This window comes from Thunnus maccoyii, chromosome 12, assembly GCF_910596095.1.
Source record: "Thunnus maccoyii chromosome 12, fThuMac1.1, whole genome shotgun sequence".
Classification (NCBI taxonomy): domain Eukaryota; kingdom Metazoa; phylum Chordata; class Actinopteri; order Scombriformes; family Scombridae; genus Thunnus; species Thunnus maccoyii.
Genome location: NC_056544.1, coordinates 22,854,416 through 22,869,218, shown reverse-complemented (window position 1 = coordinate 22,869,218; position 14,803 = coordinate 22,854,416). Strand labels below are relative to the sequence as shown.

The following is a 14,803-nucleotide window of genomic DNA, read 5'->3' as shown; positions in this document are numbered from 1 at the left end:
GTGAGAGTGAACGCTGGGTGTTAAGGGACCGTTAGCCATGCACAGCACTTGATTACACTGTTGTTAGACTGGTTTGGCTGCTGCTGGAGGGAAGGTAATGGAGGTAAGGCTGCGGGTGGTGGAGATGTGGAGGGAGGTAGCCAAAACTGAATTGCTGCTTTATAGTTTTCATACAGTACCACTTCTAAGGATGTAGCTGAAGATTCAGAAACTGTAATCTGACTCAGGCTGGACTTTGCCTGCTCAGTTTGGACCTCTTCGAAGGTGAAGATTCCAGCTTTCTGCTGTGGCTCCTCGGAAGTCTTCACCTCCTTGACTTCGTTTGTCAACACGCTGATGACCTCTGAGGCTTCTGTCTTCACCGCCTCTGAAATCCATGAGGCCATGGCCTTCTTAGGCGAGCCAGTAACTTTAATCTGAGTCATGTCATCAGTTATTATCTCAGTCTTCGGACCTGAGGTCTTGACAACTATAGTTTGGGATTCTATGACAACGGTGGTGTCTTCTTTGAGGTTTTCTTTCTCTTTAGAGGGAGACAACAACTCGCTTTCCTCGTCTTCAGCCTTACCGGGGACTAGAGGCTCTTCTTTCTCGACCAAAGTACACGTCTCTTTTCCTTCTGTTTCCATCTTGTCCTCTGCCTCTTTTAAGATAATGAGCATCCCTCTCTTGTCACTGATGGCCTGGGACACTTCCTGTCTGACAGCTCCGGGGCTGATCTTCGCCATCGACTTCTCAGACACCTCCTCCTGGGAGTCCGGGGTTTTCTCCTCCACCTCCCTGAGGGTGCCGTCCATGAAGACGTCGTCATCCATAGTGGTTGACAGACTAATCCCGTGTGGCCCTGAGGAGGTGGCCCCATCTGTTACGGTACTATCCACCACGTATTTCACCAGATGTCCTGCCGCCTGGGGAGACACTTGGCTTATTGAAAATGGATCGTTCAAGTTAATACACAGAAGGAATCCGACAGCCAATATAGAGCGGGAATAAGCTCTAGAGACAATTCATCTACAAACGACACGCAGACTGAGCTCCATAAGTACTTGGACGGAGATGCACTCTCTGCAAAGATATTGTAGTGCTGTCTGTTATAGTGTATATATGGAAGTGTAAGGTAATGTTTGAAATAATATGAGCACTTGTGACATTAGATTATGAGTTCAAAAAGGCTATAATAATAATAAAAAATGACTGTAGTTCCTTACTAAGAATAAAGTGTTTCTTTACACCAGAAAAATGTCACTTAACTACATGTAACGGAAGAGTTGTGTTGCTCTTTTTTCCCCAGAAACAAATGGACTACTTGAACTTGAATCATAATTTCCGAGAGATAAGACAAAGGGCAGATTAAGGCAAGAAAAAGAGTAAGAGCCAAAATACCGCAGCGTGCCAGTGTCCACATACGTCTGGAGCTATGTAGATAAAAGGAGCAACACACAACACCACACTCACAAAAAACCACAGACTTTTAAAAAGTGTTGAACAAACTGGAGACAGTTTACCTCAGTGGCTTTAGGTTCCACCTCCTCCTTTATCTCATTACCCGCGGGCTGCTCATCTTCGATCTGCAGGAGAAAGAAAATAAAATAAAAAGGTCACACATATTGAGACAGACAAAAGAAACGACAAGAGAGTGTGACTACAATGTTCAAATGAGGCAGATCTGGATCCCAAAGCTCCACCAGAGGGTCAACGTCTTTTCATTTCAGCCAGTCAGAGACACGTTTGATGTCAGTGATTAGTCCTCAGATACTGTAATTAGTGCTGCTCGTTTGTCCTGCGTGGGTTCATCAGATTATGTTGCGTAACGCAGAGAAAATCTCAACTCAAGCATGTAATGTCACTGAGAACAACAATCATATTACTGATTAATGACGGCACCATCCATTACTGAGACAAATTAATGTTATTGAATTGGTGATGAGATATGGTGAAGAGATAAGGAGATTGTAGCGAAGACAGACACGGGATTTAACGTGCAACTTTATTCGCGCACTAACTCTGAATGACTTTACAGATTAATTTCTTCTATCAAAGTGCCCATATTCTCTTTTAATACGCACTTAGAAGAGAAAATATACTGCTCCAGACTCATTTTGATGCAGAAAATATGGCTCTATAGCCATTATGGATATTAAATTTACTGCTCTATGACTCATTACACAAAAACACTCCTTAGATTGATGTCTATAAATCCTCGGTGATGTCATGCTTCACACACACATGCCGTCATTTAGTCTGCTGTGGACTGCAGCTTACGTCCTGCGGCTCCAGCGGCTCTATCATTGGTGCTTCGTCCAATCTGGGTGAGCGCGCGGGGGACGAGGAGAGTCTCTTCTCCCATTCTGTCATGCCCGGCACGATGACGTCTGTCTCCAGGAAGGAGCGCTTCAGTTCGCTGATGTTTGTCTGGTGTTTGACCATCTCCGCCGGAGGCTCGGTGTCCTGCAGTAGCCGGTCAACCATGATACAAGGAGATGAAGTACGGGGGGAGCAGCGTGGAGGGAACGGCGGCCATGCTTTATGTACGCAACGGTAGCTTGCATATCCAATGAGTTACAAAAAAAAAAAATACATTGGGTAGCATAAATGCAGTTCTGAAAAGGTCTGGAAACCAAAATGTAAATGATACAGACCTTAATCAACTGCATTATGCGCTTCCTTATTCTTTATTGTTCACAGGCCTGTTTAGGAGGCTGTGCAGGCTACCTGTGCATTTTGGACATACATCGCATACAGCATAACAGCAAAAGGGTCCACCCACATGATAACCGCAGTAACGTACAGTAGCAACTTGTACTTAAATGCTAAAAGAGCATTTAAGACAAGCATGAAAATAAATGGTCTCATGCATTGATTCACAGATTTAGTTTTACAGGTTTAATTAAGCACAACACTCCCAAATCTCATTAGAGTTCTACACTAATATATTTTCTGTCGCTTCATTTCTTACAAAAATTAATTTGGATGCTCACAGCAGGAACTCTGTTAGGATATAAGTGTAATTATAACTCCAATTCACACACGGAAACCAAAAACTGGCAGAGATATACTGGCGGGTTAGATATATTTGTTATCAGTCCTGTTAGGACTCTTTATACCAAAAGCACCTGCATGCACATTTCAGTCATGCATTATTTTCTTACCAACCTCTAGCATCAGATTACTATGCCTGATAAAAACGTTTTCCCCTTTTACTCGTCTTATGAAACTATACTGTAAAGACAAAAGAAGGGAGAGGATTTATAGTTAAAAAGGTGCTATGGCACGTTAAATATAGACTCTTGTTAGGAGAAATTGGGAGATTTGTCCTATGGGTATGGCTGTGACATGACATGATGGCCACTGAAAAGTCACTGCACCATAAAAAGGATGAAAATAAAACCAACAACTTGAAAACTGAAATCCTGCAGCAGCAGGAAAAGAAATCTAAATATGACTCCAACATGAACAAACAAAAGCACTTGAGAAATGAGCTGGAATGGCACGTTTAGAAGCGGCGACAGCTTTGCGGCAGCAGTCTGTGAAGTGAATTCAGGCAAAACTGAATGGTCAGTCTGGTGTATGGTGTGATAGTGAGCGTGCCAACAGCAGCAGCAGCAGGCAAGCCAAGGTGGGAAGTGACGGCACTGATGGTTGATGTCTGAGTGGCTCAGTGCATCTGGTGGTGGTGGTGTGATGCACTGAGCAGGGCCACAAAGTCAGCCCAGTGTACCTGAGTCCGCATCTCAGAGTCGTCGTCCGCTTCCGACTGACAGCAAGTAAAGAGGAGAGCACAGAGACAGCGTGAGACAAGGACGAGTAGGAAAGAGAAGAGATGCCGAGGGTGAATCAGGTGATGGGAAAGAGAAAGTGAGCAACAAGGAGGGCAAGCAGAGATATATGAGACGGAGATGATGGTGGTTGTAAAGTATAAAAGAAAAAGAGTAAAGTTACAGGAATTGGGATGTGGCCAGTGGAAAAGTATTAAAAATATTGATACGGAGGAAATTGCAGACAGGGTGGCAGAATAGAAAACCTGTGTCAGCAAAAACCAACAGCTAAATGGTCATCAGTACTCAATACATGCATGACATGCAGAATCTCAAGTGCACAAATTCTCCTTATTACTAAAACGAGCATTACACCTATGATTCAGCATGAGTTTCATTTCTATTTTCCGTCAGTACTTCTTTCACGCCTTAAAAACACCGCAGCTTTCCTCGATGTACAAACCTCTGTGGCAGTCATCTCTCCGTCAAAGGCAAAGTCGGTCTGTTCGCTGTCGGTCTGGTTTGTCGAAACAGACCGAAACCGTTCCGTTGCGGCAAGCAAGAAAACGAGAAAAACCCAACTTGTAAACCCTTGAAAATTGCATTTCTCGTCAACAAAAGATTCCTTGTAAACCACAAATGGAACGAATGGAAATGCACTGGTTGTTTCGGTAAGCTTACACATTAATCAGACAACACTACGGAGAAGGTTCGCAAAATAACAACACAAGAAAAGAAAGAAAGAAAGAAAAAAAAAAAGCAAATGAAAAGTAAGCAAGCAAAACAGACTCAGAGGAAGTTGAAACCTTCGGTCAGTCACTTTGGAATTTAAGCGCAATATGAAATTTGCTTTGGATTGATATTTATTTGAATTCAGTCCAGCTAAAACATTTTTGTGTTTGTCACTGTGCAAAACATGTAACACTTAATAAGAATAATTGAATTTTGACGAACAGTAACCTGACTTTCAGGCCCTCCCCCCTCCTCTTCATGCACGTTGACACTAGGGGTGGTCTTGATGCATTTATCCGTCTCTCTGCATCACAACATGCATTATGTTACGCTGATCATTTGGGATTTAAAAAGGATGTTGCTTGAGGGAAGAATCACATCTTGTCGCTCTATAGTAAGTAAGCTGCTTTTAGGCCTTTTCAGCAGGAGTTCCATTTAAATGACTCATTCTAATTTGCGCTGCTGTGCTTGAGTCATATAACGATGCAGAGAGACAGAGTGCTTAGAAAAATATGGAGGTTGTTTGCATGCAGCTGGTCTTGTGGCATTCACTACTGTCTACGGTAAAGTCATGAATGTCGATGGGTTTATACTGAGATGGGTTAGGCACAAAGCTGTGTTTTAAAAATGGGATTTGGTGAAGGATTAGTGACTAAATGAAGATAGGTGACTTCTATAATTCTTCATGATCTCTAATAAAACATGCTAAATCAAATGTTTGCATGATGGACTGTTTTACACTGCGGCACTGTAATTTGTTAGTGATGCTGCTTAAACCTTTATGTGCAGATGTGGTAAAAAAAATGTCAAATTTTAAACCCATGTGAGTAAATAGTCCCCTAAAGGTGCTTGCTATTTGTGTCTAACCCTCTCATTAAAAGGTGGAGTAAATACAAGCCAATCAAATATGAAATGGTGAAACTTGCAGGTTCATCTCTGTGTACTGGTGATGCTGATGGGGGATGTAGTCTACAGGATGAGAGTGTGACCGGGCAGAGATGAGGTTCTGAAAGTAGGTGAACTGACAGACACTGGGACAAACACAGTCTCCAGGTCGGCTCTGGACTGGTGAAACAGCAGAGCGAGATACAGGACAGGATAAGGGGTTAACCGTTATAATGATTCTAAGCCAGAGGCGGGTACTGGAACATACAGGCGTACACACACACACCTCCTCTTCCTCTGAACTGTCATGGTCATGGTAGCCCTGGGCTATGGAGGCGGTCAGGGACGCTGCCTTGGGCTCCAGGTAGCAGAGGCACAGCGCCAGGGGGAAGGAGAGGGTAAGGGCGTAGGGGACGGAAAAGGAGGTGGTGAGCAGGAAGAAGAAGATGAACAGGAAGCAGGGGATGAGTGAAGGTGACTTAATGGGCAGGAAGTTCTGCGCGCACTCTGGGAGGAAGCGCATTTCTGACAGGTCGGGGAAGGTGATGTAGCCGTCCTCATCCAGGATGGAGGACAGGTCGGGCAGGTGCAGGGAGAAGGAGAAAAGTGTGCCGCCGCGGCTCTTTCCCTGCTCCAGCCTCTGTTTGCGGGCCGTGAGAAGCAGCGCCTGCTCCTCCAGCAGGGCGGCCTTGCGGTCGGCGTGGGCTTGCCGCCGGCGGCAGCCGACGATGCTCTTGGCTGGACTAACTGATGAGGCCCGTTTACGCGCGTTCTCCCTGCGCCTTCGCCGCACTTTAGTTGATGAAACGGGAGATGAAGGGAGTGAGAGCTCAGAACGGAGGGGGTCGGTTGTGTATACACGAGGGGAGCACTGATGGAGGAGAAATGTCAATGGAAGGATGACGTGTGTGTAAATGGAGAGGAGCGAAGGGGAAAGGGGGCGAATACGCATGAGCACACACACGAGTATAGTGTGGGGTCAAAGGAAGGACAAGAAAAGAAAAGCTAATTAGTAAAGCGCACATAAGATGAAAAGCACTCAGGCCTAGTCTACTGCAGTGGGTTAAGCTGAAAGCAACTGGGATATTTCCATCAGCCATTAAGAAGTCCATTAAGAAAGAAAACAAAACTAAAAAAAATCACAAAACGGACTTAAAAAGATAAAATTGCAGCAGCTTCTAAGAAACATGATCCGTTTCCTTGACAATCCGATGGCATATTTCTGAAAAATTACCTCTAAAGCTCTTTGAACCCCCCCCTCACCCCACAAAACAAAACAATAAAAGCCTCTGAAAGGTTCTTTTATCCAAATAAACTGCAGCTCTGACTGCACTGACGGTGTCCAGCGGTTTACCTTTGTGTCTTGTCTGAGCGGTGTTGTTGCAGCAGCTTCTGGTGTCTCTGCAGCCTCCATCTGGGTGTCCTCCTGCTCCGCCTTCTCTTCTTCTGCCTTCTTCTCTGTCGTTACCGTGGTGATAATGTCTCCCTTGGCAATGACTTTGGCTGCCCCGTCGGCTGCACTGTCCTTCATGAGAGTCTCATGGTTCTCCATAATTGGAGCTGGAAAATCAGAGGAAAAAGATGAATGTGATGGACTGGAATCGTGTCAGTTTATGGACACTAAGAGAGTCTGTTATAATAATCAACAGGGAAAATATGAGCAGAGCAATAAAGAGTGTGATTTGTTCATGCACACTGTTGTTATGATACCAATTGTCGCTGCATTGCTAAAATGTGCCAGGAATTCGACAGTAGCTTTGCCAACTGTCAGGAGCAAACATATTTTTTCTTTCTTTTGAAAGAAATAAATTGCACTTCGTTTTCCCCCCCACCAGTTCAGAGAAGACTTAAAATTAGCTGAGCACTATTTGTTTGCATATTTAATGTAAAGAAGCTATAAAATGATGCCAAAAAGGGGGCTACTGAAAATATAATCCTGCTTAACATACGCTGGATAAATAAACAAAAAGTCCATGATTGACAGCATTTCAACTTGGGTGGCACTTGTGGCCGTTACACATAAACTCTGAAGTGCCCCTCACCTCCATCTAAGCTGCGTGACATGTTGTAGCGTTTGCTGGAAGAGCGTTCGAACAACGGAGCGGGTCTGATGATCTGAGAGCTGGCCCTGCGGGTCTGAGCCTGCGTTCTGCCGCTGTAGCGAAACTTGGAGCCGAGGCTAAGGAATTTCTTCGGAGGAGCCTCGGGGGATACGAGCCTGTCACAGGTTACAAACATACACATTAATCAAACCAGAAATAAAACACAGATTTCAGCTATGCGCTATAAAACATTAGAACGCCTACTCATTTGAATACTCTCCAGAGAGCCCCCAGGCTTGGCTCGCTACTCAAAAGAACCCAGGAGACAATTTTCTGCTTAAAGCAGCACAAGACAACTTTGCTTGTTGTCCAAATGGCAACAACAACTAACAGTCTCATCACTGTTTCTATTTCATCTACAAAGAAATCATGTAAGGTCATTACATCGCATTTACAAGGCTGGGATGACTGTGATCACTTAACAACAAAAGATGCCAAAGAGTTGAGAAAACAGAGTAGCTAGTGTTACTGATTTCAGGGAAATCTGATTATTTTATTTAGTTTGACAAGTTGGATTTACTATATCTTTTTTTAAAAACCTGCCTGCGTCTACTTGAAAAGCTGCTTCTATTATTTCTTACCTGAAGAAGGTATGGTGTTCGACGCAGACCTTCCACAGCCGTTTGGCAGCGCGGTGATTTGGAAGCTTGAAACCGATTGTGCTTTCAAACTGCTCAAACTGCAACAGAGACCGAAGAACGTAGTCAGATTCACTGAATAGTTCCCATCTTAAAGCCACTACTGCCCTTTGTTTTGAATATACAAATTCTGACCTTCTAAAATAATGTTGCTTTAAGATTATATAACTACTGATGTCCCAATGTCTCCCCCCTTTTCCCAAATCTCTTTAGTCTCCATCTGATAATTATATTTTCTTTCATAACACAACTAAACATTAGACACAGATAAACAGATCTGCCTTATGGAAAAATACATCCTGCATCATAGTTTTCAGCAGATTGTTATTGAAATTATAAGGAAAATTTGGACAAGATTCATTCCCATGATGAATAAAATACTGAAGCTCAGATGCTGTTTTTAACCAATAGCAATATTTTGGAGTCATGGTGCACCTGTGAAATGTTGTTTAGTTAGAAGCAAATTGGGTTACAATACAATTGGATACAAAAAAAGGAAATTAAGTCAGAAAGGAATTGGGTATTATAGCTGTTACATAAGAATAAAAAATGCTTTCATCTGCACGTTGGCACCGAACCAGCCAATCGACTTGAGACATCCCTATAAATAAATATAATTAGGCTATTTAAAGAAACCGTTACTGTTTTCACCTCGCCGGGCCGGATTTTGATGTAGAAGTTGTTCCTCTTGTAGGAGATCTTGAGTATTTTGGGCCAGGCGAACCTGTTGATCCGCAACCTGTCTCTGTAGATGAGGAGGCCGCTTGCACAAACTCCCAACATAATCTCCACTCCCTCAGAGTCCTGAGGACGAGACACACACCGAGACGGGAGAAAAAAATAAATAAAATCAATAATTAGTCTAATGAAACTCCTTCGTAAAGTGCTACTTTTGTTCCCCAACACTGAGCACAACATTGCTCTTTTATTTTTATGTTCTGAATAACATAAACCTCACAAACTCTACAGCATATACCGTATGGGAGGTGTTCAGGAGTCTGTGCACAGCAGGATAAAGAAGATTTGAACAGAGCCAAGTTTGTGATAATAACAGGGTAAAGCAGGCAGGTGGAGAGTGGAATCAGGCATATGGTAATCTTATCTTCTCTGTGCAGGTTGCGGTGCCGTTGATTAATGAGTCGTGAGGCACTGAGTGGCAAAAAGCAACAGTGAAGTCTTGAGAGAGGGGGTGGGGGGTGGGGGAGAGAAATGTTGGATGAAGCACGAAATGATGCTCTTCACTGCACAAAGCCTGAGATGAGCAGGTGAAACCAATAATGACGGTTTGAGAGGGGAGTGCTGATCCGAAGCAGGAACAACCAGTCTTATAAGTAACAGTAGGATGTTGAAATGACAACTTTGTAATGTAACCATGCACAAGTAGCAACCGCGCACACACACACACACACACACACACACACACACACACACACACACACACACACACACACACACACACACACACACACACACACACACACACACACACACACACACACACACACACACACACACACACACACACACGTACACTCGGATACACTCAGGTAAGCACATGGAATGCAGCCTCTTACCTCTCCCTCAGCTGGAGCCAAGCATTCATAGAGACTCCCTATCAACTTTGCATTTAATGAGAGAGGAGAAAAGACAAAAGAGGGATGCTGGTCTGATGTACACATTTTTTTTTTCTCTTTGTATATCAAAACTATAACTCACATATCCAACAGCGAGCATTGATGTTTGCTCAGTCTGATCAAGGCCGCTTCCTCATCTCTGTCATCTCCTCCGTTCTGATGGATCTAAATCTGCGAGGGGGCAATATCCTCTCCATCGCTCGCGTCTCAACCCGTTTTCGCTCTCGAAAGCGCTTTTGATAACAGATTCATATCGAGACTGATGACTGTAATTTGCCTTTGTGATGACAGCGGGTCCTGCTGTTGTAATCCACTACTCCCTTTACTGCCTGTGTTCTAATGTCGTGTTTGATCCCATCTGGCCGGCGGATTACAAACGGCAAGAAAATCATTCGAGTCAAGCTGGGCTCCAGACACCCCTCCCCCCCCCCCCCCCCCCCACCCCCCTGCCCTCTCACCCTTCAAATTCACAGAAGAAGCAGTGACATAATGACAGTCAATCAGCGGTGCAGCAGTGGCATGTTAAACTGAGGCATTACTGTAGCAGCCATGATGTTTCTGAAGCAGTGCTGTTTGTGGAAGCAAGCGTCTGTAACTGATTGCGTGAGTGCAATATGTTAATTCTAACTTGCTTAAATATCACCTGCACACTTCTTAATGAATCTTTGAGACTCCGATACTGGAGACATGAGCGACAGATTCATTTTTAAAAACTACAAATAGGAATAGTGGTGTAGTAGTAGGAATAGTTTAATGTTTTGGGAAAAACGCTTACACAACCCCCTGTAAAACCTTTTTTTTTTTAACTTCAGTTTTTGTACTGATTAAACAAACAAGATATAACTTGTCAATAAGAGAGAATTACAGGTAGGTAGATTTAGTTATTTTTGGAGTCAGACAAGCTTTTCCCTCTTGTTTCCAGTGTTTATTCTAAGCTAAACAAACTGGCTGCTGGCTCTAGCTTCATATTTAAACAGACATGAAAGTGGTTTCAATCTGCTCATCATCCAACTCACAACAAGAAAGTGAATAAGCGCATTTCCCAAACTGCAACACAATGTTTAATAGGTTAATACGTTTTTAACCAATCTTGACATCTACAGCTGTGATGAGCTGCCTCCATCTAAGTTTTGTATACTATTAAGTTTGACTTGAGACCATAAATTGAGTTTTTTTTTTTTAGATGTGTTACCTTAGCGTGGTGAAGGTCCACACCGTACATAGACAGCTTCTTAGCATTTTCCAGGAAGTGCATCTCTGCTTCAGCTGGTGTCATCCCCCTGATTGGACAAGGACACGACAGATCAGACGTGCAGAGTCGACAAGCACAGTAAAGCAACTATAGCGAAGGGAGGTTTGATGCTTTCTGATCGATGTGAATACATCATACTAGAGAAATTCACAGTTTTATTGCATTAAAGCCTCTGCAAAATGATACATTTTTGTTCTAATGGTTGTTTTTATGGGTGCTTTCATCTGAAGCTCTGCAGAGTACCATGAGTGCATCAATTTTTAGCATAGATGGCCTTTAGAGAAAACCTAATCCTGGCACTGTCACGGTCTCGCTCCACCCACTGAGCTAGACAAGACTGCATTGAATTAAACACAAATCATTGTTAATACAGAGAGAATTGGAGGCTCAGACAAAAGGACAACCAGCTAGATCCATTTATAGGAAAACACAAATCAAATATCTGGAGACATGTTGCCTTTCAGAATGGATTATTATCCTAGATAGTGAACATCATTCAGGTAGCCTGAATGACTGACTTTAAGTTGTAATATGCAGGGTTTAACTCAATAGATGTACACCTGGGACATAAAAAGTACAACTGTAATATAAAAACCGAACATTTTCAAACTGAAAGACACTGTCAACTGTATGTGTAGGATCCTTTCTGTGATTTTGTTTTCATTCAGAGGAAAAAGCTCTTTAAGACACACTGTGAAATTCTGCTGCTTGTGAGAAAGAAAAGACGTTTCCATTCATTTTTTAGATAATTATGACTTTGGATGGCTCATGTGTTAGGTGTATGATATTACATTTCTACTAACTTGTAACTGCATCTTTTAACATTTTACCAAGATTAACACTATGATTATCATATTTTATTCATGTCTTATGGCTTATTGTTGCTCTGCGTGTCTAATCAGTAGTGCTCGGTTGTGTTTTGTTGCCTCGTCTTGCTTGCATTGGCCACATGTACCGAATAGTGGATGTTGTTGCTGTATTATTGTAATAGTGTTTTGCTCTGCGTGGCTTGTGCAGTGTCTTGAGAATTCATTTTATTGCTACTGTCCTTATGGCATCTTCTTGTCTTCTGTCTGTAATTGTTAACCATCACTTAATTTATTTCAGAGCATCTTGTTAAAGGACTGCAGCTGAAAATTAGCAAGGCTGTTAACACTGTAACATGTGTTGTCCTTAAAAATAAATAAAAGAAATGAAAAAATGAATTAAAACAAAGCAAATCCAAAACATTTTGATCAAAATAATATTCATCAATCTACAACTTGTCCATTAATGAACGTATGTTAGAAACAGTATTTAAAAAAGCTCTATGTGTTGTGAGTGATTACTAAATGCGAAAATCATGTTTTTATCAACTACTATTGCAAGAACACCCAGTTTACATATTCTCTGGGGTTTATATTCATTCTCTATATAGGGCGGCTGTATGAATGACGCCTGCTTTATCCAATCATGGTCCAGGACTGCATCGAAGCGTTTTAGAAATGATGCTGAGACTAACTTGTAGGTCTTGTGGAGTTCCATGACCTTCTCCTCTAGCTCTTTGGTCTGGTTGGGTGCGAAGCGCAGTTCGCTGATGTAGTCGCTGCCCAGTTCCTCGGGGTCATAGTCTCCGAGTTCAGACTGCACTGTGTACGAGCCCAGGACCGTGTGGGTGGCGAATGAGCAGGGTAGACGGCCTGAAACCACATCATCTCTCAGCTGCAGGCACAGATAGTACCTAAGAGAGCAGGGAAGAGACAGAATAATAATAATAATAATAAAACAAAAAAAAACAGTCGAGTCATTTTGATTTTGTTTTCCAATCCAGCATGTCTGGATTTCCTTGTTTCTTTGAAACCTTTTAAGGGTTTTTAATATAGTTTTATCTGCATAATCTGTTCTGTTCTGTCATTTTCCTTTAAAAACTACATTTTTCCAAATCAATAAAGCTGAAACTTAAAAGTCCACTTATAAAGAAGGGATTGATTAACAGTGTTACATCAAAGAAGCAAATGCCTGCCAACGATCACAAATCAATCGGCCTAATTTAAACGCTAACTCACCTTGTGATATCCTCGGTCAGCTGGGAGGGGTCCGGAGGGTAAAACTTTACGTTGAAAGCAAAGTTCCAGGGACCAGCTGAGACGTAGAAAGAACATTAAATTATCAGAAGCAGCTTTCTATAACCGCATACACCTCATTTGGCTGTTAAAAAAAACAGGAATACTCCGGATACTTGAGTGGCTTTATTAGATTACTGTACTTACTCCTGATCTGCTTCTTCAGCTCCTTGGAAGGGTCCAGCCAATTCTGCAACAGACAACATAAATCATAACCGATTTTCAATTATTGGAAAGCAAATAACTGTTGCTGGACTTAAAATCCAAGAAATTTAATCAAACATTGCCATTATGAATAAGTTCATCATGCTAACACAGTCTTTTAAAATTATAGGAAAGTTTTATGGAAAGTTTTAGTGTAATTTTGCATATATTTGATTGTTTTCCAACAATCCGCGTCACACTATGCCACTTTCATTGTTATTCATACACATTTTCCTTTACCTTCTGATTCTCTACATCTCTGTATGTGATGCCAAAGTAGTCCTTCTCCAGTAGATTGAGGTGATCACATACTTTATCAAAGAGCTCATGGCCCTTGGCTCGTTTCTGTGAGGGGGAAAAAAAAAAACAAAACAACTAAAACCACTTATTCAACACAGAGTTATCTGACAAGCACACTGCAATCATCCCACCTTTTACAATCAAGCAACTATTATTTAAAAGGATTGTACCACCAAAATTGAAGATATTTTCCATATGTGTCGACTGATTGTTTATTTTTATGTCAAGATCTAGGATTGTTAAATTCTAGCAGCTTCTAACTGGATTGCCTGAAATCCTTATGTACGCTATGTTCAATTTAGCAACACCGTAAAATACCATGCATACAAAATGTAACAGGCTGTGCAATATGTTGATGCTTTGGGATTAAACTCCCCTTCTTGCCTTTCTTCTCTTTTTAATTAAACTGAGATAATCAAATAAAAATTACTCATCCTCGAAACCCGTTTTTGCGAAACAGCGACATGACATTAATTTTTTCACAGTTAGAGAAACATCATGATGATACAGCACATTACACCGCATGGTCTAACCCCCTCATAGTATCACAGCCACACCCTCGACAAGCTAGACCACTCTGGATCGATTCCTCTATAAAAAGCATGATTCACCTTCAAAATTCTGAACCCGAGGTGAACATGAGCTACGCGAGGGCGATCGATAGCGCGTCTCTAACTGCGTGCCGGATGTTATCAGCTGGAGCTCAATCATCTGCCCGCTGGAGGAAGGCTGGACTTCACAGACTCATTTGACCAGCTCAGATGGGGATATTTTAAGGCTTGAGTAGTCACAACACAGACGGCTCCAGCCCGCACAGAGCCTAAGCCAGCTCTTCACGTCTCGATACGCCGAAAAACCGCTGTCACAGCTTATTATAGCAGCAGGAGTCATTAAACGAGTAACACGCTCATTAATATAATACACACGGAGACCTGGCAAGTGTACAGGAATAGTAGCGATACGGACACATGCCATATAATGTTTAAGCGTCCGCACATGTAGACTTGAAGCATGCACACATCCTGTTAATGAGAGGCTCTGGAGTGTACAGTATGTTCGTGATTTTAACAGAGCAATAAAGCCGATGGTGGCAGAGTTAATCCTACCAGAAGAACATCTCTGAGGGAATTAGCAGAGTCTTGTCAGACTACTGCTGCCCTGCTGTGACAGTAGCTTCTCAGCGAACACTTAACCCTGGC

At 42.4% G+C, this 14,803-nt stretch overlaps 1 protein-coding gene across 1 annotated transcript in view; it reads right to left on the bottom strand.

The window, feature by feature from the left end:
• Positions 1–14,803, bottom strand: part of epb41l3b (erythrocyte membrane protein band 4.1-like 3b) — a 39,653-nt gene that overhangs the window by 8,059 nt on the left and 16,791 nt on the right. The window contains exons 4-19 of the mRNA XM_042428230.1: positions 13,545–13,649; positions 13,248–13,290; positions 13,044–13,119; positions 12,500–12,718; positions 10,939–11,026; positions 8,764–8,916; positions 8,056–8,153; positions 7,415–7,590; positions 6,727–6,932; positions 5,659–6,243; positions 4,219–4,272; positions 3,719–3,754; positions 3,154–3,219; positions 2,263–2,448; positions 1,506–1,568; positions 30–908 (exon numbers count right to left, since the gene is read on the bottom strand). Coding sequence (XP_042284164.1) covers positions 30–908; positions 1,506–1,568; positions 2,263–2,448; positions 3,154–3,219; positions 3,719–3,754; positions 4,219–4,272; positions 5,659–6,243; positions 6,727–6,932; positions 7,415–7,590; positions 8,056–8,153; positions 8,764–8,916; positions 10,939–11,026; positions 12,500–12,718; positions 13,044–13,119; positions 13,248–13,290; positions 13,545–13,649 — 3,033 coding nt within the window. The remainder of the gene's footprint in view (positions 1–29; positions 909–1,505; positions 1,569–2,262; positions 2,449–3,153; positions 3,220–3,718; positions 3,755–4,218; positions 4,273–5,658; positions 6,244–6,726; positions 6,933–7,414; positions 7,591–8,055; positions 8,154–8,763; positions 8,917–10,938; positions 11,027–12,499; positions 12,719–13,043; positions 13,120–13,247; positions 13,291–13,544; positions 13,650–14,803) is intronic.